General features: G+C 41.2%; 1 protein-coding gene across 3 annotated transcripts in view; it reads left to right on the top strand.

Annotated features, from left to right (window-relative positions):
• Positions 1 to 25,602, top strand: part of SMOC1 (SPARC related modular calcium binding 1) — a 142,704-nt gene that overhangs the window by 79,191 nt on the left and 37,911 nt on the right. For 2 of the 3 annotated variants that reach the window (XM_076344788.1, XM_076344787.1), the window contains exons 6-7: positions 13,646 to 13,735; positions 18,574 to 18,654. In XM_076344788.1, the coding sequence (XP_076200903.1) occupies positions 13,646 to 13,735; positions 18,574 to 18,654 (171 nt within the window). The remainder of the gene's footprint in view (positions 1 to 13,645; positions 13,736 to 18,573; positions 18,655 to 25,602) is intronic. The other variant, XM_076344789.1, reaches the window with a different exon arrangement.

Below are 25,602 nucleotides of genomic sequence, written 5' to 3'. Positions count from 1 at the left end.
ATATCTCATAAATCAAACAGATTTTTGAAATATTAAGGTCTAGAAGAAAAATTCAACCTCAAATTTGCTACATAAACAGTAGAATTAAAAACAATCCTTTTGGGTCCCCACATCACTGACTTGTCTGAAATTGTTTAGTTTTCATAAAGACATTTTTTTTTTGTGGGCCTCAGAACATATGTATCAAATTTGAGGCTGAAGAAAGTTTCATTGGCAAGTTTAAGCAGAAGGTAAATTCTGTTTTAAAGTATATTTTGTTTGATATAATGCAAGAATTCTGCTTTCATCTATAAAGCAACAGTTCTAATCGGTAGGTTAGTCTATATAATATGACTTAATAAAATTGTAGTTTACAAGTGTTGTTATAGCAATCTACAGACTACTCATGTCTGTAATGTCTTAAGGACAGCTGTAAAGGGTTTTAAATGATTAAGTCATGGTATTGAGCAGCCTGGTGAGTAGATCTAATAAGCAGGCTAACAATTGATTAAGCAACATCTGTTAAGGTATTATTAACTGTTTATGTGCTATACACGGATTTCTAGTGTCTGACCAATTACAGCTTGCAGAGAAATGGAATAGTTCTGGGGTCTGTGGGTTGTTTTTGTTGTTTAAATACTTTGTAGCTATGTGGCCTCAACACCTTTTCTTTTTTTAAAGAGTTGTTAAAAAAATTCTTCCCATGCTCTTTGAGTGTCTGGATCAGCATGCCAAGATGTTATACTATTACGCTATGTATTTCTCCAGATCCTTTAAAACTGCATCATTATAACTTTAAAATTAATAGTTCTAGACTTCCTGTCTTCTATACCTGTCTCTTAAAAATAAACCTGAGGATAAATTGGAGAAATTGCTGGGTTTGTAGATAAGTGAAACTAGAAGTTGTTTTCTTGTACCAGCCTAACATGACTCTATTTTGTTTGAGTATTCGCATCCTGCAGAAGAATCTAGACATCTGAACGTCAGTGTTGTTTTCTTTCAAACCAATGTAATGCACCAGGAAACGTATGTTGTCGTGTGTGCAGCGGTTCAGTTGAGGGACTGGAAGTACTTTCCTTTCAACTCCTTTGCCCCATGAGCTCTGTCAAGGTTTCTCTATGAGAGAGAGAAACTATGAAATTGTGATGGGAAATCTTGAATGTATGCAGAGCATGTGTGCTTGTAAATAAGGTAGGGGGAAGCGGGAGAGGCAACCACAATGTTTGTTCAAGTGCCTGAGATGGCACCTATGGGAATTAAAGCTTCTTTAGAACAGATTTAGCTGGAATAATAGCTTCCCTCCGTGTGCTCGTGTGGGTTTTTGTTTTATGTTGACAGTAAGAGAGATGTATTGTAAAATGCTTTGATAAAGGCAAGGGATGGGAGAAGTCTTCCTGACAGACTCAATTTCTCTGGGTTGTGTCTGTCTTTTATTATATGCCACTGTGCTCAGCTTGGTGCTCAGATTGTGATGGGACCTTCAGGTGCTGCAGCAAAGCAATTCTCAAGTGTAAGGACTTGACAGGTTTCATCTCGACTGTTCAGTTGCTCACAAATACACTGTTAAATGATGATGGTTCTTAAGATCAGTTGTCTTGGGCTTTTGAACAGTCAATCTGTAGATGTCTGGCAGTCTGTAACTTTGAGGAATGACCTTCCTCCTCTTAAAATAAAAATATTTTAATTTTGAGAATGTGTCACTTGTACCCTGTGTACACTTTTGAGACATGCTTTGTTCTGTACATACAGATTTCCTTCTGAAGCACATTAGATCCTTTGGAGGTCCTTCCAGCAGTACTCAATTACCCTGCCTATCTGCCTCCCTCCATTCTTCCCCATTCCTTCCCTCATATAGAAAAAGAGTTTCTTCAGTTTCATAATCGAATAGAAAAACTCCTTTGGACTAAATTCAGATCCTGGGGTGAACTAGCTGGGGCAGCAGAGTTAGAGAGCAGAGTTGTGCTCACTCACTAAAGCTCTGAACCTCTACTCTTAATGATCCTGGGGGGAAAAAACCTGCAGAAACAAGTAGTGAAAAAAATATAGTTAGGTTCTTTCCCCTTTCCCTCATTTGCACACATGCAATACAGACGTAGCAGCGAGATACCCATTCTCTTTGCCTACGAGGGAATGAAAAGACGTATTGTAAGCCCAAGACTAGCCTGGTTGTCAGCCAGGAATTAGTCCTCTAAAGGAGAAAGGGAGAGGGGCTGGTGAGAGAAGAGGCTGGGAAGGGGGAGCTGGAAGGGGGAAAGTACACTTTGAGATAGGTTCAATGCACATGGCTAGAGATAGAAGGGGTGTTGTGCTTCCTCAGCATGCAGGTGTTGGGAGAAAGGAAGGGAGCTTGTGTTCTTATACATGGGCATGTGTCTGGGGGAGCAGGGTCAAAAATTTAGACTATTTACTTAATCCCTTGGAACAGCTTTTTTCTCTTCTGTTTTCTTTTTGTGTTTAACAGACTGCTTTACAGGGGATGTGTGTGGTAATTAACACATGCAGCTGTAGGGCTTCAGCCATATGTCTGAATTTCAAATGGCCATTGATCTGGGAAATTTGCTGCTGTCTCCACCCCCCACTTTTAGGCCATATTCCTTGAAGATGTGGGGGAATTTACAGAGTCTTTACCTTGAAGAGACCAGAGCTGGAAGGAGAGGAGTGAAAGGGAATGTGTGTGATGTTGGGGAGAGAGGGAAGAGACTGAGAGATTCCAGTCACACCCTTCATGCCCCTTGCCCCAGGCCACCATATATTTCAGGTAGCTTCTAAAACATTCCCAAAGCTAGGGACCTGATCATTATTCATATGAGGCTTGCATAATAATTGTTAATTTTTTGACTTGTTCAGCAAAGCAGTCTAAGATCAGAACCACAATGTCCTTGCCGGCTTTTCAGATGTGCTTCCTTTTCCACAGCTGCAGGTATCTGGCCTCTTACGCAGCCTAGAAGTGGCAAGGTGAAGCTGATTCTGGACTCTGAGCAGCCTTTTGGGAGAGGTAGTCAGGGAGGGGGTGTGTGTTTTGGGGGGGAACAGAGAATACTTCACATCAAAGTAGAGGCTCCTGAAAGAAGATCTGATCTATTGTAGGTAGAATCAAACCAGAGAGGCTAAACTAAACAATCGTGTGGTGGTTGTTGCTTTTGCCAACTGTGATCAGGCAGCTGTTGACAGTGCTATAGAGCTTTCTGCAAACTTCTCTCCAAGTTTGGGGCAATGTCAAGTGCTAAAATCTTGCTATGAGATATGGTGTCTTAAGTGAAATATTTCTTTGTGCGGAAACTTTTTTGCTCCCTGTTTTATTTCAAAGGCAGTGAGCCAAATGGAAGATGGTTCAAAATTAAGATACTGTAGTTTAAAATCCTGCAGTATCTATTATACTTCTAGTGCTTACAAGGTAAGATAAAAATGTATTCTCCTACCAAGTAGGAAGCTATAAAAAAAGTAAGCCTCTCTTCGTTCTCTTCCCCTCCTTCAATCTATTTTTAAACTTTCTCAATGCTGGCTATTGCTGATTCCTTGCTCTCATCACTCACTCCACAGTGTAAATAACGCTGACACTTTGGAGGTGTTTCTGCTCCGGAAAAAAAACACAACAAACATTCTTAATAGCGTGTACTCCAACTCTTGCTGAAGGGGGACTGTGACTTACCCAGCCCTTCATAATATTGCTGCTTTGTTTTTCTGTTCTGCCCATCCTCTCCACTTTCCCTGTGAAGCTTAGTGCCAGGACTGTCTGGAGCAGCCATGTACCACACTGCCTCTTCTGACTCACCTCCCTTTTCTCCCTTTATTACTATGGACAGTGCTCCTTCTTGAGACAAGATGGCCTAACATCCCTTCTATGGATTGGCGTGACCTTTTCCAAATAATTTGGTTGTAGCCTATATTGATATGCACTTGGATACAACTTACGTTACACAGATGCAAGGCCTAATTCTTCTTTAGTCATTATGTTACAGCTGTTTTATTTCCTTTCAATTGTTTATCTCCCTGAAGAATAAGGTTATTCCTATTCTTCCTCTCCTCTTCATTACCTTGGTCCTTTTCCCTAGAGAAAAAGGGAAGTGCTGGATTTACAGCCATATAATTGCTGGGTTGCATTTACTACAGCAAGGCTTTTCTACACCAGTTGACCCGTGAAGGTATCTGCTGGTCAAAATGAGCCTTGGAGACTCAGTTTTGAAACTGAGTGCCATCCCCACAGCCAGCTGCCATTGCCCATTAGGAACTATGTCATGATTCTTCAGCAAGTGTCAGGTAGCCGTGATTTTTGCTAACAGGTAGTTTTTGATGCTATGTGTTATGACCAGTCCCAAAAGCCATCCAGTCCTCTTGGTTCTTTTAGCTATCCCTCCATTTCTCCTTGGGTATGTGTATCAGTAGGGGGATGACATTAGACTTTTGAAGGACAGCTAAGTACACAGCTGGATGAAGAATATTCTTTACTTCCATAGGGAGCCTCTTTATGTAGCCTATATGAGTTCTTTAGGTTTGAAGGTATTCTGATAGCCTTCCTGTGTGTTGTTGTAGCTGACCTTTTTATGCCATTGAAATTGCTGCTGGTATGTAAGGAAAATAGCCACGCTCAGTGGTGGTCGCAGATGCTCGTCTTTAGCTGCACAGAACATTGCTAGAAGCTGTGAAACCTTAGTCTGCTATGACAGGCAGGCTGTGATCCTGTCTGAAAACTTACCAGATGACCAAAGCAGAGCCAGAAACTGAGTTGGGGCTCTGAGCTTTGCTCCACTTCTCATTCCTCAACAAGTAGTTGAACTAGCGTTTTTTAACCACACTCACGTGGCTGGTGAGGATGGGCTTGCAGCTTGTGTGCTGCAAAATGCTATGTTCTGAAATTATCTGCTGTGAAATGAACAGGTTTACATGTAAATGTATGGCATTTATACATAGCGTTTCTAGGCAAGCTGTACAGTGGGGCCAATGGACTCTAGGCCAAAGAGGGATTTTAGTGTTGTCCCTGCTGCTGCCTAGCTGATTTCACGAGGTATATGAAAAACACAAAGGAGGATGAATTTTGACACTATGGGACTGGGAATATGCTCTTTTTCAAGATGAAAGTATTGCATAGTTTATACAGTCATTAAGAAATTACTTTTTTGATTATTATCTCAGCAGGGTGGCAAGAGCAGCAGCAAGATAGAAAAGATGCAGCAATACCAGGGAAGTACTGCCTTCTTCCAAAGAATTATGACACTTTGCCTATGAGGGAAGGGAGGATCTTGGCTCAAAGGGAGAAATGGTCAAATCTGATACAGTGGAAATGGTAGATTAACAAAAATAGACTTCCATCTTAGCAGCTCTCTCAAGAGCCTTTGAATGGATAAGCAGGTTCTTTTAAGTTTCCCCCCCGCCCCCCCCCCCCCTTCTCCTGGCAATTTGAGCCACTCTGGGAATGAATTTTAAGGTTTTGACTTAAATCAAGACAACTAAAACCACTGCCAAGCTAGATGCCATTCTCTTTGGGGAAGGGACATAACTGAAGGAGTTAAAGCTTGGTTCTGTAGGTCAGGGCTGATGACAACAGGGTGTATTTAAGTCATACGACACCACGTGATTTCTGTCTAGCTTCACAAATGAAACTGCTGAGGGGAGTGTTGGGGGAGGGTGGGAATAACAAGTCTCTGAAGATGGTGCGGGGACGGGGGACAATGCCTTCACAGCTTGAGAGTAGTTCCACATTGATCAAAACAAAGCTTTTTGTGCAACTGTAAACTGGAGATGGTCTCAAACTACCCTGACCTTTATTACCTGCTTCTCCTTTTTAGCAGATAAGGCTCAAATCTGGCCTTGGGCATTTATTTTTGCAATACTTCCAAATCTTTGAAGAGACCTGTTTTGCCTTTTGGGTAGGAATTTGGCTGTGGAGTCAAACTGTAAAACTGCATAAGATAAACCTATGCACAATGACGGGTCTTCATCCAGGCTTCCTTGCCTTTGACCTTAGAAATGCTCTATTAACCAAACTGAAATCTGATCATCTGCTTCTCTGCCCATCTCCTGTGGACAAATTGCTTTAATAGAAAAGAAGATCTTGGTGTTGGACTTTGCCCCAAAAATGAACTGAAAATTCTAGTTAAGTTCAAAAAAGCAGGACTGTGTGCAGGTTCCTTGTTCTGAATTACCTCTGTATTCAGGCTACTTGAGAGATACGGCTGCTTCTTGTCCAGAACTCCAAGCCTGCAAAATTGGTGAAGACTGCGGTTTACTGTTCACAATTTGGAGAGAAACTGGCTGAAAACTAAGAAGTCTTATTTCACAGATCTCAAGGTTTTGGACCCTTCATTTATTACTCACTAGAACAAAAGAGAGATCGCAAACTTGTGGCTCCCTGCTGTCCTCCCAAATTAGTTGATAGCGCTACAGTTGGGATCTTAGCTTGAGAAAGGGGAGAGCAAAGGGTGGGTCTCAAGTTTGAATTAGGTGAGTGCTCTTAATGCTGACTTTATTTTAAGGTTGCTTTGTCTTCTGCTTGGAAGCATGCCCATATACCTGAGGAAAAATATTATTTGGAATGCTACATTTCTATGAGTGGGTTAAAACAACAACTTTTCACAAGTACTGAAGCAAATTTACATCACTAGAAAGCTCACAACCAGCTCAGCTTGATTCTCTGAGCCTTCATGGCTGCTGCTTGTTCCTAGAATAACATGTATGTCTGTCTCTGCATTGGCACCAAAATCCGTAAGAGTTTTGCCATCAAAGTGGTAAAGTGTAATGGCTTAGTTTTCGACTGCATTGTCCTCCATGCAGCAGTACTAGGAAGATGATTTTTTTTTTTTTTCTCCCCAGAAAGGTTTGCATAACCTATAGAAGTGAGTCAGGTACTTAAGTGGTAATTGCTATAGGGCTTGGTTCAACCTGCAAAGTTCAAATCTGAATCTGGATCTGAACTTTCCCAGAGGCAGGGAGTGTGTTTGGACGTTGTGTTGGTTTGACCTATTATAGTGCAAGCTCCGAAATGCAGGTCCAGATGTGGACTGGGATTCTGTATCTTTGCAAGTATGAGACATTCAGGGCCACTTGTTTTATTTAAACTAACTCTTGTTAAACGATACATAATTGAAATAATATAAAACTGGATCTCATTTTGGGGAACGGGTCTACAGCATTGTGTCTGAAGGGTAATATCTTGCTGTGCCTTTATTTTTCAAAAGGAGCCGTTTGCTGAAAGCTACAGAGAATGAGAAGTTAGAGGGCAGGTTTGTTTTGGCTAATTACTGTAGAAGTACCTTGAGAACTTAAGCAGTAAATGACGACTTTAGATTTTAGAGAGATCCTATCTGACTCTTGGGATTCAACAGTTTTAAAGCTGCCGAATCCCAGAGACTAGAGCATTGCTATTAATACAGAGTGCTGCTCCAGACCCCTTTTGACACATTTGCTTTTGAAGGACCAGGCCCAGGAAGAGAGAGCTCTTTGTTTGTGGTCAGAATAAACTCATTGTACACCCAGACAATTAACTCTTCAATCGACTTGCCAGCCTCTGTAAAGCACTCCGGTCCCCTCTCTGTCTATCTCCAGTTCTATTCAGACACTTAAGGACACCAATGTTTTTTGTTTATTATTCTGAAAAAGTCCTTCACAAGAATAGTTGGAGCGGATCAACATTGTCCTCCCAGCAGCATTTATCTCTGCCTGGCAGTGAATGTGTCAATCAGGAATCAAAAAGCCAAACAGAGGAGGCTTTGAATTGTGTCACGGGGGTCAGAGTTACTTCCAGCTGTCTGTGCGTGGGATAGGCTTTCTCGCAGCGCAAAGAATTGTGCTGCCATACAAATGCACTGACTACATTGGACCACAAAGTCCTCCGGGCTTGAGTGGCTTTTTTTCATGTTGACGCACCTGCGAGGGAGATGTGAGGAGGGAGCTGGCGGGGGGGGGGAGAGGGGGGAAACTAATGCCTTCCAGAAGGCGCAGGCTCCTTGTCCTATCTGGATGATGCCTGGAATGCAGTGTTGCAGTAAACACTGCCTGTGTCTGTACGGCATACAGAATAGTTGATATAGGAAGGGAAGAATCACTGCAGTGACAGTGCAAGTCAGTCTTTGCAGTTAAGAGCTCCTTAAGCCATACAGAGCCCTTTCACGTTAAGCACTTAAGCACATTTTCGTCTTTTTAAGCAAAACTTTTCCATACTTTGGTCTGTATCCAACTGTTTGTGGTTGTTGTATCTGAAGGGAGCACATTGTTGCTGTTTCTTAAAATGAAGGCAATGAAGAGTGAGAACTTGCTTTTGGTAATTCGGTTACGAAAAAAACCAACTTTTTAAACAGCTGTGGGATCTCCATGCATAGAACTGGAAAAGGTTGTGAAAACCTGGCAGGGAAGTCTATCTGCACTGGTGCATTTCCATTTCAGCTGCTTGGCAAGATACTATCTTGATTTGGCTGGATTATAAGAATTTCACATTTTTTTGGCATGACTGCTAACTTTCTGCATTTCTATTGGCAATATATGTCTCGGCATAAAAGTTGCATAGGCTATTATATTAATTATGACTTGCTGAAACTGTTTTACTTGATGTAGGGAAGGATTGTGATTAAGGCAACAATTTGCTCCACCCCTACAATACTGGAAGGGACATGTATTTTTGTGTAAGATCCCTATATAGTGCAAACACAGTTTTTGTTGTCTTTTTTTTAATGCTTAAAACAACACCCCCAAGCCAGGGGATAATACATAGAAATGTCAAAGTTGTAAAATTGCATCTTTAAGATTCGGGAACTGCACAGATACAGGGAGCTTCAGTTGACCTGGCAGGTCTTTGTTGCATCTGACCAGAGTTACTAAAGCCACAGAAAGGTGTATAAGAGACCTAAGTCCCTCAGGAGTGATCAAGCCTAGGAAAGCTCTTTCTCCCTTCCCGTTGGTTTGACAGACTCACTAAAGGTAGACTTTGCTACATTGAACAGGACATGCTAAGAATTCACTCATTGTCCTGGCTATCTGTGCTCGAAGTTGCCTCTAGCTTCAGCTATGCTCTGTAATGGCTCACCCATAACCAGACGATGGTAAGTGAAGGAACCACTTGACACTGGACAAAGGCTGCCTCCTCCCAGGGCAGAGCTATACATGCAAAATTATCATCCTCTTACTCTATCAGGCTGACTCAAAGTCTGGGAACCCTTGATGTTCAAGCTGTAGACTTACAAAAAAGACTAGATTTTGTACAAGGCCTGGATGGTTGACTCCGTAAACACTAGTGCTCTTAAAAATGATAGAAGTGTTTACAGAGTGTCTCATGGATTCCAGTGAGAACACAAAGGTGATGTACTGAAGGCTAAGGTTGCTTAGGAAGACTATAGATCTTAATCTGCTAATGTGGTGATGCAAGTATACAGATGACTCTTGCAGTGGGTATATTTTCCTGGGTGGGAGATGTGGTATAGGAGGTTAATTCTATCACCTAACTTTCCGCTTTCTTCAGCTTCCATTAGGTGGCTTGAGGCAAGAGCAGTGATTCACAGCAGCAGGCAGTTACTTCACATTTTCCCATAGTAATTTGTTTTTTTCTATGTCAGGGAGTTTACTTTTCCCCAAACATAACTCGAGTTGCTCATGGCTTCAGTGCCTGTTGTTCAGAGTAAAAAGATCACTTTAGCAGTCATCTTTCACATGAACTGAATTTCCTTGTCTCTCAACCACAGCATATACTGCAGTCATTCCAGATGTGGATGCTTGCTAGATATTCTGCAAGGGTAAAGGAGGGGAGTCCTAGTGGGAGCATAAAGAGTTCTTACCCACCACTAGCAATAGATCTGAGTTATTGTCAGGGTAACACAACAAAAACTGTTCTTAAGCTTACAAGCCTCTGACAGTAGTAATGCAAGTGGGCTTCTGGCTTATAGCCATGGTATCTTAATGTGAAAATGGCTTAGGGAGAGTTGTTTGGACCTGCCTGTTTCAATCTTACCAGTGATAAGATAAAAATACCATTTTTAAGTCGACACCAGTTGAGCCAGAAAAATCAGTTCAACTTTTGCAGGTGTATCCTAGGAAAAGGAGGCTTACTGGAAAGGGGTTTTATGGCTTTAAAACTGTGTCCCATCAGAGGTATTCTGTTGAGTGATGCTGTCTGTATTCAGTGGTTGTCTTGGAAAAATAAAGTGGGTATTCATGCTGTGTTGTAAGACATGGAAAGAGAAGCATGCCAGTGCACTCTTCATCAAGGCTCTGAGAATATTCTGCAACCGAGGGAAATTATCTTTGATGGTTCTGCAGTACGTGAGTTCCTGATCTGGAAGCATTGCCATCTAGAGGGATTAGGAAGCACTTACTTGACCTCTTTGATCCCTCTGTTTGTGACATGCTCTGCATGAGGAACTATTGCAGTTACACGCCTCTTTTGGAAGTGTGGAATTTAATAGCTTTTTGAAGAAAGGAATAGATCGTACTTGATGAACATATTTCATGACCTTTGGCTGTAAAGTAACAATATCCTGTACATCTTGTATAATATCACAGGAGACCACAGGTCTGTGAAATAGCTTGGTTTTTCTGTTCTATGTTAAAATGTTTCTTTAAGGAATACAAAATGTTTGTTCAAAACTTTCAGGTATGTAAAATAGAACTTATTCCTTGTTTACCAGGAGCAAACAGACCAGTGGAACAAATGTTTAGTGTGATGAACAGTGCATTGAGCGAGAAGAAAAATCGAATGAGAGTAGACAAGTATTAGGGTTGTTCTTCTGCCCAAAGGGAATGGCAGTGAAACTTTTTTGCCATAAGCTAATTTGAAACACTGAGACCTACTGAGAATTCTCCAGTCTAAGTAGTAGATTTGGTAGTTTCAGAGTAAGAAGCTGGCAGCTAGGAAGTGAGCATGGTGTTTTTAATAAAGTGCAATTTTTGTCTTTTATGTGACTATTTTTTTGAAGGTCATGAAATAATCAGAAATATCCCTGCTTTTGATTTTTGAAATATGGTGAATGTAATTACAGGGCTTTTGTCTATTGCATGTTTTCTTGTACGTGTGATGAAAGAACTATACTTGCTCGAACAACAGGGGGGTAATTATACTTCCCTCTATGTGCAAAACCCTTAACACTGTACTGGGTGCTGCTACAATGTGGACTTAGTGACAATTTGGCCTTAGTAACTCAGTGAGGAAATGATTGTGTAGTTCACAGCCATTTTACAGAGATGATCGTAAAAATAAAACACAGTTCAAAGGTTAGTTTGGTATTTTTGTTTATTTGCTGCATTTATTCTGTCACTGTCTAATACCCTTCAGTAGCTTAATGGCTAACTTCATACAAAAACTGCTACAAAATTCTGTCTTTAGGAAGAATGTATTTCCCAAATTATAATTGCTAGTGTCTCTGTTCTTCACATGCACGAGCCTAAAAGAACCCTCCTGAACCTGAAGCGTCCCAAAGTTCACAAAATGGTTTGCATAAGTGTTGTGGCTCAGATTCATTTCTAATTTTTCTCTGTTGTTGGCTTCTGGGTTGCTGCTTTGAATCTGAAAAGCAATTCTGTAATTACTTGGTGCAGAAGCATTCATGAGAACAATAGGAATAAACTTATTATCATGCTGGTAAGTTTTTTTGGTTTTTTTTTGTTTTTTTTTTTAATGCCAGCTCTCTTCCTATTTTATGTAACTTAGGAATTGTTCACCTTTCCAGTTGTTCTATGAATATCTTTTGCAGTTTTGGGTTGGTTTCTCAATCTGTAAAGCCAGTCATGCTGATTACATACTGCTCACTGCTTCATTACAGTGTGAAGTGTCACCCTAAATAAATAAAATGTCATAGCTGTGATTTCTGGGATCTTGTAGAAGCAGAGCAGGCTATTCTGACAAAAAAGTCAAGATCAACTATTTACTTTTATCCAGAGATTTCTTTAAAGGGCAAAATCTTCCTTCTTGTAATTTAAGCAAAATTTGGGAAATTCTTCCAGAAATCGGTTGCTCAGAGTTTTAAAGAAAAATACTGCTTATCCATATTACTGGTAATACCCAATAACACGAAAACTCAGAACAATAGTTGACTGAGGAATGGTAGGTATTTTTTCTTCCAAATATTTTTTGCTGTGCTTATAATGAAGCATAAAAACAAATATATTGGTCAAGAGGGAAAATGACAACAGGATCTCTTGCTTGTTTCTGTCAACCTCCTTTACATCAGTGGATCTCTGAGGTTGAAATGAAATTACTTTTTTTCTTTCTGTGAATTAGATTGCTTTCTGTGGAAATGCGTAAAATTAATGATCTGTGGAAGAGGTGTTCAGGCTTTTGCTCACTTTATAAAACTGCAAATACAGGTATTGGTGGAAAAATAGTTTACAAGCCTCTGTTTTCCATCTCTGCCTTTCCCCTTCCAATGGTCTTTTATATTGGTTCCAATTACAAAAGTAAGGGAAGGCTGAGGACAGTTACTGCTGCTTGTAGGAGGGGCTGTCCCACGCACCTTTCCTCCAAATGGCTTCTGCCCTGTGTGTCTGATACAGTCCTGGAGACGGTGGCAAGCCTGGCTTTTCTGGCATAGACTTCTCCCTCCAACTGATTTTTGCTGTGCAACTTTCTGTTTTAGGTTACTGCCATCTTTGCTGATGCCTAGTGTCATCTTTGTAACAAAAATAGTTGTTACAAATTGTAAATTTTTAAAGCTACTGTATTCCAAAAAGGGGGGGAAAAAAAAAAGGCAACCCTAGGCTAATCTCATCTTAGTTTACATCCCAACAATGTTCTACATTCTTATCTTGCTATGTAACAAAAGACTTTCCTCTACAGTTTGTTCCAGCTTAGCTTGCCCACAGTCAAAGGTTTTGCCTCGCTTATAATGCTATGCCACTGTCCTCGTGTTGTGTGAAAATGCTCCAAGCTGGGGCTTGATATCCAGATCACTCTGAGCACTGAGGAAACTAGACTCAGCCTGAATCCAAGCTGGGTCTGTAGATATGATGGATAGGTGTACTAAGCCAGACAGAGTGTAAACTCAACGCTTTTCCCTGTGGTCCATCTCTAAATTTTGAGATTTATATTTCCTGTGGAATCATTTTTGGTTGAAGCTTTTAATTATGAAAGACTTGTGGTCAGAAGACATGGAGCGCTCCTGCACATGAAAAACCTAATCTAAGAGAAGTTCTTTTTCCACGATTTTGCAATTAGAAGACATTGCCACGGCATTGCAATTAGAGAATACCTTGATGCAAACATTGTAAGAAAAAAGATTTGCTATTGACCATCCCTTTCTAACAGCTCTGCAGTGAATGCTGGTGCCAGGTTCTGCACAGGTAAGTTTCAGAAGAAGAGTTTTTCTTTTGAACAAAAAGAATAAGGAGAAAGACACAGTGGGACAGCAATCCCCAGACCTCTGCTGTCTCAGGAAATGTCCTGTGTGGGATATATAGCCACCTGAAACTAAGAAGGCGATTGCCTGATCAGTGCAACAAGGGGGGACTACCAGGTGATGCACACCTATGGTCTGTGGAGGGAGACGGGAGGGAGGGAGGCTTCTTTTAAATCAAGGGATAGTGCTTGATGCATGCTTGCTATGTAAAATGTTATTGCTGTTAGTGTAAACTCTGAATAATTTGTTTTCATTCTGTCTGTCTTCTCTCTCTTCTGGACTTGGCCGGGCCATGTACAAATCCCAATCATTCAACAGTACTGGAGAGTAGATAGTATTTACCTCAATAATGGTAGTTTCTTTTCGATTCTTTTTAACCCTCAATTCAGATGACGGTTCGAAGCCAACGCCTACCATGGAAACCCAGCCTATTTTTGATGGAGAAGGTAAGAGCATCCCTTAAAAAACCCAATAATAACAATAAAAGCTACTTCCTCCTCTCTCTTCCCTAGGATTTATGGCTCAAACGCTTTCTTTATCCTGCAAAGCAGAAAAGCCAGTGAATCTCATAAGTTATCCAAATTTCACAGTGCCCTTGGGACCTCAGGCATTTTCCCTAATCCTTTTACATCCTCCCCTCTTCCCTGGAATCCAACAATAACACCAGTTGACCAGATTCCTGGGGTAACCTTGGAGGAAAAAGGTGTCATGGCAAAAAGAGTGTGCATTGAGTCAGAAATGACAACTTCCTTTAGACTGTCCTTACCCCCTCACTCTCTCCACCCTTGTGATACCAGTGCTGGGAGTTTCATAACCTCTGCAGTGGGTTACAGCTTCATGAAAGAGAGGGTAGTGCTAAACCACAGCTTGTGAATGTTGACTTGGAAGAAAATTGCTGGGAGGTTTCTTTATTTAGCAATTACTTTCGTTGACGCACGTACTATTTAAGCAAATGAAGTCAGTGTTCTGGGCCCACTTAATTCATGGCCCACCAAGGCAGTTTCCTTCTCAAATGGGTTAATCTTACGATTGTATTATTTTGGAGAGGGAATATCAGACTTTAGTCCATTGGAAGCCTTGAAACAAGGATAAAATGGCTGTCATCACAGAGGGGTCATGCTTTTTACACATACAAACACAAATACCAGTGGGGATAGTGGTCCTTGGGTAGTGAATGGACCTATTAGCAGCTGCTTAGATCTTGCATTTTGCTTAGAAGTAGTGCATATTTTCTACAGATTTAAACCCACAACCACTATAGTCAAGCTACAGGCTGATGTCCGAACCACTCTGTGATCCACCTGAAACTGTAGACCTTAAGGCAGTGAGGGGAAGGCCTATGCATTTTCATAGTGAACTGCTGTACTTGACACTTTTTTAAACTGGATCAGTGGAGACTGCTGAGCAAGAGTAGGTGGTGCTGTTGATACCTTCTGCCTTCTTGTAAAAACAGGTGATGGGGTGGGGTTTTTTGTTGCTAAAATAAGCTCATTTAATGGCAAGATGCTGTAGTCCTGTCACTTCCATTTAGTGATCATAGCTTTGTAAGAATCTTCTTGTGAACTTTAAGAAACAAAGCAAAGCCCTCAGAGCAAAAGCATTCTCAAATAAACAGAGGAGACTGAAGCCATGCTGACTATATCTTGTTTATATCAAAAGAAAGTTCCTCCTGGCAGCAAGCTGATGTTGTATTAAATTGCTGTTTGTAATCACAGCATGCTTCTGGCCTTTAAGTTTTCCCCTGAGAGGTTGCCCATAGATATTCAAAGGAAAGAATGCACTAGTAAAATGCAGGAGTGAGCTGATCTTGTTAATACAGCCTGTTCAGAAGCTCCTTCTAGGAGACACTCAGTGTTTTGGTCATTCAAATAGAACTGGGCAAAGTTCTTGAGGAATAGTGTAGTGAACAGACCTTTTTGGTCCTTCTGGTGACAGGCAGAGCCTGAAAAAAATCTTGTCCTATGGAAAACATTTTCAATCAAAAACCTTCGCTTTGATTTGTAGGTGAAATCAAGTCTGATAAATGGACTTGGACTGTATGATGAAAAATCTTGTGATATATTATGCAAGACCTTATCTCCTAGACTTCTAGAGAGAATGACTAATGCAATGGCTTCCTGTTGTATTAGCAGTGTCCCTTATGACTTGGGAGAAGAGAGTATGAGTATGACAGGCAGGTTAATCAAGCTGTGCGTCGATGAATAACAAACTCTAAGTTTGTCACTCTGTATTTTTGTCATCCCTGTTAGTAAAATAGGACTAACTGGATTTGTGGTCGTTGTAGTGATAAGCATAAGACCCATGGGTCTGACGAAAAGTTTGTATATCCACTACCTCTGAGCGTACTGTCTCCAACAGTGGCTTAAAGTGGGTACATCAGGAAGAGTGTAAGAAGCATTTAGGCTGGAGAAGAGAAGACTTAAAGGTGACCTAATAGCAGCCTTCCAATACCTACAGGGAGGTTTATCAAGAAGATGTAGCCAGGCTCTTCAGTAACGCATGAGATGGGAGACAACAGTCATAAATTGAAACAAAATGTTTGGACTGGATATAAGGAAAAACTTCGTCACCGTGAGGACAATGAGGCAGTGGAAGAGATTGCCCAGAGACATGATATTCTGTCCTTCCTTTCTGAGCCGGTTGGATAAAACCATGAGCAACCTGGTCTGTTCTTATAGCTGACCCTGCCTGGAGCAGAAGGTTGGACCAGACACCTCAGGATGTCATCCTGAACAATCCCTTGATTCCATCTGAGCAAACATGTCATGATACTTCACTAGAATACTCTTCCAGTGTCTTAGGTAGGGTCTTCCTGAGGAATGCCTTGTACTTGGTGTCTGACGCAAATGTCAGATGACAGAAAAGGGCAAAACACTTATCCATTTACCTGTCAGGTCTGGACTCTTCGTAGATGTTCGAAGGAGCTAAAGTCTAAATCCCATTCAGTGGGTTTGAGATTGCTGGGCTCCTGAAAACCTGTGTATTCAAAGTCAGGCAACCAGGGTTAAGCTGATAGCAACATGAATGGACAATAAAAATGTGGAATTTTTTTCATGCTTTGTTTCTGGGTGCCTACCTTCAATCCACAAGGGGCTGACTTTTCAAAGGGCATTGAATACACTCAGCAGCCCCTGAAATGTGTGATACCTCTTGGACCTTAGCATCTCCAAGATGAAGGTTCACCTTTTTCATGTTTTCACCTACATTAGAGGATAATGAAAATTCAAATTTCAGGCATAATAAGTTCTCCTCCCACTCCCTACCATTGTCCCTGAGGGCATAACAGAGCAGTGCCAGAGATAATGTAGATCAGATAACTTACTCTCGTGTCCAAGGTTTGAATCATAAAGCAGTCATCTCCTTAAAATTTATTTCACTTCATTACAATGCAGATCTCAGTGATGTTTATAGTGAATCTCCTCTTAGGACAAGATTCTCCTCTACAGAAGAGTATTTTATTAATCATCTCTGCTATAGTTTTAAATTAAAAAACCTTTTATTTCCTCCTGCACTTCTAGGCTTTGTTTTCTTTGCATCCACCCTCTATTTAGTTTCAGTGTGCAAGTTGTATTCATTTCCTAAAGAATAACTTCTTTAAACATCTTCTCTTTTTGGTAAACTTCACCTCTTAACTCAGTGAGAATCTACTCTTTCCACAGATCTGTTCTTCAGAGGAGTCTATGTTGCTTATCTGTATTTCAAAAAATGTCCAGGTTAACTGGATGGAAAATACATTTTTATGGTAGATCCCAAAGGATTAATTATCTTTTCTTTTCCTTTCTCCTCTTTTCCCACAATTCCTTTTTTTGCACCTTTCAACCTCACTTAAAGCTATGCACCACTGTGTCTCTAAAGGCCCTGACCCATTCTTCGGCATCTGTTGGCTTTGGTTGTCCCTCCTTTTTCAGCTGTAGACATACCCAGTTCATATAATGCAGAGCGAGAGCTAAATTTCATCCCAGGTTTAGGAGTTTGGATTCAGAACTTTGGCTTATGGACTTTTTCTACTTTTGTGCTTCTCCCCTTCCTACCTCTCACCCAGTGTTTAATTTGATGTAGTTCTCCCCCAAAAAGGCCCAAGGTATATAGGTATATGTATTTGTAGGAGCACATCATGACTGAGTGGTGATAAAATAGTGTAGTGAAACCTGCAGATAAGGCAATCTTTGTTAAGCAAACTTTTACTACTGCTGGAATATCAGTGTTCAACCTGTACTTCCATATGAAAAAATGCCCTGAACATGATTACAATAATGCCTACAATCAATGTAGCTGAAAACATTTAGGAAGGAAAAATTCCCTTTCATTTTTCCTTCGTGCTCTTATAATGTATAATCAGTTTCTCTTGTAGTCAGCCAGCTTCTCCCTTGCTGAGCAGATCCATGTAAATGTCAACAAGGGAGCAAGAAAACTCTTGTAAAAACTTCTTAGAGGAACTTAAGACAAACTCCGGGATCTAGTATTTAAAGTATGCTCTTGTGGAAACTGAAAATTTTTCAGAAAATACTAGTTCTGAAAATGTCACTTTAGAAGCTCTAGCACATGGTATTGTGTACTGCTTTGCTCAGTTCTAATCAAATGCTGATGATGTGTCATTTCTGTGGCTTAGGGCAGGTTCTGCTGTGTTTTTATGTTGATTGTAACACCTCAGAGGAGGTGCTCTAAGCACTTTTTTCCCCACAAATTTATGTTTGGATGTCTTGGTTGTAGTGCATCAGACATGCTTTTCTAACCAGAACTTGTTTCTTTAACAGAATTCCTTTCAAGTCTTTCCAGAAATATCTTCATTTCTCTGCCTATTTATTTCGGATTTTGTTGTTGCTTGACCACTGACTGTGGTCAGCTCTTCTTGGGCCGTTAAAGCAATATTTAAGGTCTGGATTGACTCTTTTTTAATCTGGATTTCATACATACTTTAGTGGAAACCAACATGTACTATAGCACACAACATAATTTTTGAGATCTCTAAGTCTTGAGGAGAAAGGCTTTAGACTTGAGAATTTAGGAAGTGGGGGGTAGAGGGAGGAAAAAAAAAAAATGTTTTGCCAGCAGAGAGGTACTCTCTGGAACAGGAAGATAATGAGATAACCTTGTGGAAGACTTACAAATAGTGGTTCATAAGAGGTAGAAGACCTCACCAGGGGATGAGCCAATCTCTACAAAGGTGATGGATCAGTTAAGGCATGATTGTAGCAAACATCTCGTCCTCATGAGTAACAACCATGTGCATTCACTAGTTGCTGTAGTTTCTTTAAAGCAGGTGCTTTGTTTTGTTTTGTTTCAGAAATCACAGCACCCACCCTTTGGATTAAGCACTTGGTCATCAAAGATTCCAAACTGAACAGCTCCAGTATAAGGAATTCAGGTAATGTTCCATCTAAAAAAAAGAGGTTTCTTTTAACTAGGTCGCAGTCCCTCACTGTCTATTCTTGTTTCATTCTTTCTTTATTGTAGCTATCCTGCTGCTTTTCAGTGTTGCAGGACTTGAAGTGTAGGCTATAAAATAATTTCAGATAGCATCCTTTTTTGTGTCCAGAAGGCCACAGTCAATGTGTGATGAGGGGTGTTTCTGTTTCCCCAAACCATGACTGGGGGACCTCTAATTTTTTCATCTGTTAACTCATCCCAGCCAGCTGTCATTTTTATTCTGTTTGTTGTTCAGTCTTTTATGGATGTACAAACCGATTCATTTGGCTCTGAGATCTGAGCTGTGGTTTTTGGTCTAAGCAGTTGAGAAAATACAGAGAGGGGCTTCTTTTCTAGCAACTTCAAGATTCTTCTCTGCAGGGGATATTTTTTGATAGAGAAATGATTGGATTATTTCACAATTGAAAGTAGGTTACTTATGTCTGGTGCCTAAGTAAATGTTGAGATTATTTTTTTGGATAATAGAGTGGATGAGGGAAGACCCAAGCATGAAAAACATCAAAGAAAAGATCATGAACATGAGTGGGGAAAAAGGGGAGCAGGAAGATGTGAAGTTAGGATGTAAAACTTGAGATTGGAGATGAGGGTGAAACTGTGGAGTCACTGAAATCACAAGGAACTGGAAGAATCTGAAGAGGAAAGTTAGGGATTCTTGGTAAGAATGGTTTCTATCATATATTTTAACTGAAGTGGGAGAAGGGAAGTAGGTAAAGGGAATATTAAAAGAAGAAAATTGCCTTAAGAAGCCATGGGTTTACCTTAAGGTTTAAATAGGAGCTGCTACTATTGCATATATTTTATGAAACAATATATGCCTAGAATAGCTGTTGGGAGTAACTCCAGTTCCCAGAACGGATAATTGTGATAGCTTGAAGTACTTTGTCACCTGATATTTCTGGATTAGCCAGAGAGCATTCATGGCACTCAGCAGTTCTCTTAACCTTCCTGTGCCACTTCCCAGCTGCAGGGTGAAATCAGTGCTAGGTTACGTGAGATTCTCTTGCAGCAGAGTGGAGAAGATCTCTTAGCAGGAGGACATCCATCATTGCCCAGACCCCAGTTTTAGCAACGGTCTCCTGTGCCTCACCTCCGGACTGTTTTTGTAGCAGGGTGGTCTGTGTAGGAACTGCCAGTGGGAATCATACAGAAGCTTCAGATAATGTAGGAGTATCAGCATTCTTCTTTAAGGATATCTTTCAGGGGAGAGCAAATGCAGCTTGTGTTTTGTGAGCTGCTGGGACAACCAGCAGCTCACAGTGCAATTGAAGGTGACAGTTTAATATTAAAATCCTATGTAATGGGTCCTACCTATCTTGGAGACCAATTTTCCTTCCAATGCAACAAACCTGGTAGCTGTGATGGAAAGAAGAGTTCCTAGATCTGGGTTCTCGGAGGCTTTGTAGCCTCCGGGACTTGGGAGCGGGAGGGTCTTTTACTTGAGAGCCTGTCTCCCACCCTTACTTGGTCCGACAGAGCCAAAGTAAGCTAGCTTTCACGTTGTAAAGGAAATCAGTTTGTTCAAGTGTTTCCTCAGGAAGCTGCCTGATGTAAACTGGAGTTTTGTTCATGGAAGTGTTCCTTTTGTGAGTTTACTTTTGTCTGCTTTTTTTTCCCAGTTGGTTCTGATGTCATTTCTGTTATTCAAACAAGATTATTGTGGGTGCATGCTACAAATTGAAAATAAATGATCTGGAAAATTCAAGAGTTCTGTAAGAGGTGGTTTCTACAGCAAGCTAAAATGAGATGTGTGGTTCATCTGATTCAGCCCTACTGATTGCCCTGACAGACACTCATTTGCTGTAGGATCTCATTAAGAGACTGGGTTGCCAATTTTTAGCCCCAAATTTCCACATTAGGCCTTACAAATACACAGCCGTCTCTGTTTCTTACACTGAATTATTGATATCAAGAAATGCTGCCTCATCAAAATAGGGCTATGATTTAGCTGATATTAGGTGCGGGCTACTTTAGTCTGTTTCTTTCAACCAGTGAAGCCTAGCCCCTTTAGTACCTTTCATTCCTTGTCGTATATGTTAAAAGGCAATGTAGGGTAAGTGGGATCAAACAACAAAGAGCTGGGGACGATAATTATCATTTAGAATCAGGTTCTTCAAATGTCTTCAAGTCTGTCTTGGCTGAAGATGATGAAACAGCTATCATGAGACAGGCATGCAAAATTAGAGGATGTTTTTAATTGCTTTTGGCCCTTGTCAGCTTGAAATATTAATGCTCATCACACTTCTGATTTTTCATTTATTTTTAAGGGGTTAAGGTAAGTTTTACTAGCGCAAGATTGGATTTTTGGTTTTGGTATTCGCTCAGCTATATTATCTCTCTGAGCTTGCACTTACTGTCTTGAAGCAGATACAGTCTGGTATCCTCTTGCAGCAATTTAATGGGATCACTGAAATGAGTGAGAAAAGACCTGGTAGGTCATCTAATCTACTGCCTTAGGCCTAGTGAATGTTTTTACTGTATGAAGAGCAGCATTTTCTAGTATAGCATAAATGCCTTAGGCAATAAAGATTTCACTTCTTCCCACAGGAAGCTGCTCTGCTGTCTGAACTCAATCTCAGGATTTTTCTTTTTGTAATATCCAGCCTAACTCTTTTATTTTGTTCTTTTTCATTAGTCTTAAGTTCTTGAAAGCCTGCTCTATTCCTTGGAGTTTGTATACTGAAACACTTAACCCTGATCTCTCTTCCCTGCGGTAGTTTATAGCGCTGTCCTTTGCAGTGAAGAGAAGTCCAGTAGAAACTATTGTCAGAGGAAGTGTGCTGCTCTCTAATCAGCACTGACATTGGACATCTTGGAAAGCTAGCACCATCACTATATCAACCATGAGGAGAATTTAAGAATTGCTATATGGAGACAAATAGGCTCTGTAATTTGCTATCATTGTTTCTGGTCAATGTTAGGCTTCAGAGTGAACCAACCACCAGGTAGCTGAGCATTGCAGAGCTGGTGACATCCCGTGTTGCATACGCAGCCTGTATCTCGTAAGACCTGCATTTGAAATCTGAGTGTTCCACCTTCCATTTAGTGTTGACAAACAGAAGAGGTTCTCCTGAAACAGTCCTCTCTTTTGGAGCATTTATGTTTTGCTTGGCATGTGTAAATACTAATTAAGCTAGGGATCAGGTAAAGCAGAATGACTCTAGCCTGGTAATTGGAGCACTTGACTGAGAATCTATATGTCTCCAGGCGTTTTGCCAGTGAATTTTTCTATGCTAAGTAAAACAGCATTGCTAGGAGGGATTGCTAGTGCTGTTACCCTAGCCCGCCTTAAAGAATGAAATGACGGCTAGATCTCTTTCTCAGTAGGCTGAGATGCAGGTTCAAATCTTCTCAGCCAGAGGCAGGAACCAAAATATGAACATGTTCTAACATCTGGACTGTTGAGTAGCAGAAAAGTTGTGGTTTTTTCTACACTTATAAAATCAGAAGACTTAGTTTGTGAATCCTAAAAGCCCCAAAGTCAGTTTTTTCTTTTTGGGGCAAGTGGAAGATCTAGATCCACCCAGTATTTTGTTTGTTGTGGCAAGATGACAAAAACATTTTTTGATGTTTGTTTTGAATTGATTTTCACCTTCCCCAAACATGCACACCCACATGTGCACACACATGGATACCCCAAACTAAGCCTGTTATTTAGCACTGCCTTCTGTCATTTATTTTTAATACTGCCAGAGCAGAAGGCAATACAGATGGGACCTTTGCAATGGCCATTCTCTAATCAGCATGGGTGGGAACTGTCCTTTCATTCTACTTTTACTGTTTCAGCCTTCTACTTTCCTGCCTTCTCCCCCTAACCTATTCCAGCCTGGAAGAGTCCAAATGGTTATTCTTTTACAGTTCTTAATCTAGGGAAACACTTGATAATTTATCCTGCTTCCAAGAAAATAAATCTAATGGCTGCCTGTTTGGGAGCACCCCGTCTCCACTGAGGAATCCATGGTTGTTCCTCATTTCCAGAGTTGGGTTATCTCCAAATCCATTTGTGCTACTTAATGATTTGGTTTTAGTTAGCAAGAGATTCTAGCCTGTATCCAGCTCACCCTGACAACCTTTAAGAAAACCACAGAGTGATGTAATGAGCTCATGCATGGAAAAATAAACAGCTCTAGAGAAACCATCAGTAGCAGCCTCAAGTAAATATTCTGCAGTCACTGGGGTTTTGAACATGACGTTATTTGAAAGGAAGAATGAGTAATATATTAAGGTTAGCAGCTGAAGACAGGTTTGTGTGTGCCTAGTTAAAAAAAAAAAAAAGAAAAAACCCATTGCTGTTTATTTCAAAATCTTGCTTGTTGAATGGGGGCCAACTCCATGTGGCCCATTCTGTTCAGCTCTGGCACCCAAGCATCATGCAGGCGTCTCGTGTGACAGCTTTCCAGTGATAGAGTTTTCTGCTGTCAGGAGCTCTTAGTGGACAGAGTATAACTGTAAATGAGCTTTGAAAACAAGAATGGTGGTATGTATTCACATTTCTTTTTAATTGAATTCAAGTTCTCAAAGGGAGAAACAGCTTGAAAGCTGCATGTCTCTATATAGAATCATAGAATCATTAAGGTTGGAAAAGACCTCTAAGATCATCGAGTCCAACCACCGACCCAACACCACCATGCCCACTAAACCATGTCCCTAAGTGCCGTATGTACACGTCTTTTAAATACTTCCAGGGATGGTGACTCAACCACTTCCCTGGGCAGCCTGTTCCAATGTTTAACCACTCTTTCAGTAAAGAAATTTTTCCTCAGGTCCAATCTAAACCTCCCCTGGTGCAACGTGAGGCCATTTCCTCTCGTCCTATCGCTTGTTACTTGGGAGAAGAGACCGACACCCACCTCGCTACAACCTCCTTTCAGGTAGTTGTAGAGAGCGATGAGGTCTCCCCTCAGCCTCCTTTTCTCCAGGCTAAACAGTCCCAGTTCCCTCAGCCGCTCCTCATAAGACTTGTTCTCCAGACCCCTCACCAGCCTCGTTGCCCCTCTCTGGACACGCTCCAGCACCTCAACGTCCTTCTTGTAGTGAGGGGCCCAAAACTGAACACACTATTCGAGGTGCGGCCCCACCAGTGCCGAGTACAGGGGCACAATCACATCCCTACTCCTGCTGGCCACACTATTTCTGATACAGGCCAGGATGCCATTGGCCTTCTTGGCTGCCTAAATATACTTTTGCAAAAAGCAGAAGCACACCCTGCCATCCACCCCAAAGGGAGTCTGTGTACTCTTGGGTGCAGTTTGTCTCCAGGGATCCACACAGTGAGGTGGGATGTGATTACATCAAGTGTACTACCAGGATCTGGGTTCTCTGTTTTGTCTGTGTTCCTTCCTTAAGTTTTTTCCCACTTGCAGGAAAAAAAGGCAAGAAAACCCACATGGCACCCCAAAATAGCTCCCTCTTTCTAGTACTCACCTAGGAAGTGATACCGTTTGGCTGCATGCCTTTCTTAAGGATCAGGGATAGTGATTGCTCATAGGGGGAATGTACTCATGGTATGTTGCCTTAGCCATATGGAGTCTTTCTAGGATCCCATACATTAATAAGGAGTCTGCTTTTAAGCCACCTGTACTGAGAATCAGTGTAGTTCTTCCTGAGCCAGATTGTCAGGTGAGACCAACCAACATATAACAGGGCAGGGCCTGCTGATTTGCCCTTAAAAAGGAATATGGCAGCTTTGGTGGGATACACCAAAAATAGCCAAGGTTAGACAAAAGTTTGATTTGTTATTAGGACTTTCCTTTTTAGCAGTGAGGAATAACCCCAAGGAGCTTGAATGCCTATATTATTTTCCAGAGTGGGGAGACAGTGCACCCATTTGTGTTGAATGTATAGTTATTTGGAATTGGAGCAAATTTCCTTGTGCCTTGGAAATGTGGAACGCTGCAGAGACCAGGGAGCTGCAGGTAGATTCAGATGAGGCTCTTGAAAAGCAAAGCACTGTTTTGAATGGGGGCAGTTTCTCACCTGTCTCTATCCTGTCTTCTCAGCCTTATTCCTTAGCTGTCTTGTCCTACTCTTGGCGCACAGCACTTCCCGCCTTGTTATTTAAAGACATGTGAGACCATAGGCTTCTGCTTCTCCTGCTATTTTTCTCCTACTTTCTGCTACTACTAAACTAGTTGTGTTTAGTTCCAAACTGAATGGCTGTCTTTCCATGCCAGTTGTGTTAATGTTACTGTCCAAATGTCTATTATAGGATTGTAGGCTCTTCCCCAAAATCTGTGGCTGGTTATTGTTAGTGAGGACACCAGGTGGAGGAGATGGGTGGAAGGAAAAGTTGATCTCACTTTAGCAGGAAAGCAGATTGAGAAGGGGAGGTAGCCAGGCACAATTGTGCTTTAGTGACAGCTGAATAAGATATTACAGTGGCATTGGAATTGGAGAATTTTGGTGCCTGGGAATGACATCCTAATGCTGACTGCAGTCCTCCTTGGTGAACATTTTGGTGCTTCCATCTCCTCCAGGCGTAACACCTGGGAGTAGTGGCTTTTGAACTTCCCCATAGCTGAAGAGGATAAAAGAAGTGTCAGTGGTGATGTCAAGAACAAGAGTTCGTGGGAGGGAACCAATGAGTGAGAGAGCTTTTGCCTTTTCTACTATCCTCTGTTAACGTGTCCTCCTTGGCTCTTGTCCTGCATCTTGAGTCAGTGCCTCCCAACACAGTGTTCCTCTGACCTGTCAAAACTATTAGGCTAAAATCTGTCACTTTACTGCCCCACCTGCCAGAACTACTTATCTTCAGACCTTTGTATTAGTCCTCCCACCCCTTCTTTTTGTGAGGGTTTGTTGTGGTTTGGTTTTGAATTCATTTTTATTTAGGTTCTGGCTTGATACCAAAGGAAGCAATCTCAGGAGAAGTTCCTGTTGAGTATGATAT

Source organism: Aptenodytes patagonicus, chromosome 7 (genome assembly GCF_965638725.1).
Source record: "Aptenodytes patagonicus chromosome 7, bAptPat1.pri.cur, whole genome shotgun sequence".
NCBI lineage: Eukaryota > Metazoa > Chordata > Aves > Sphenisciformes > Spheniscidae > Aptenodytes > Aptenodytes patagonicus.
Note: the sequence above shows the minus strand (reverse complement) of the source record. Positions and strands in the feature narration are given on the sequence as shown.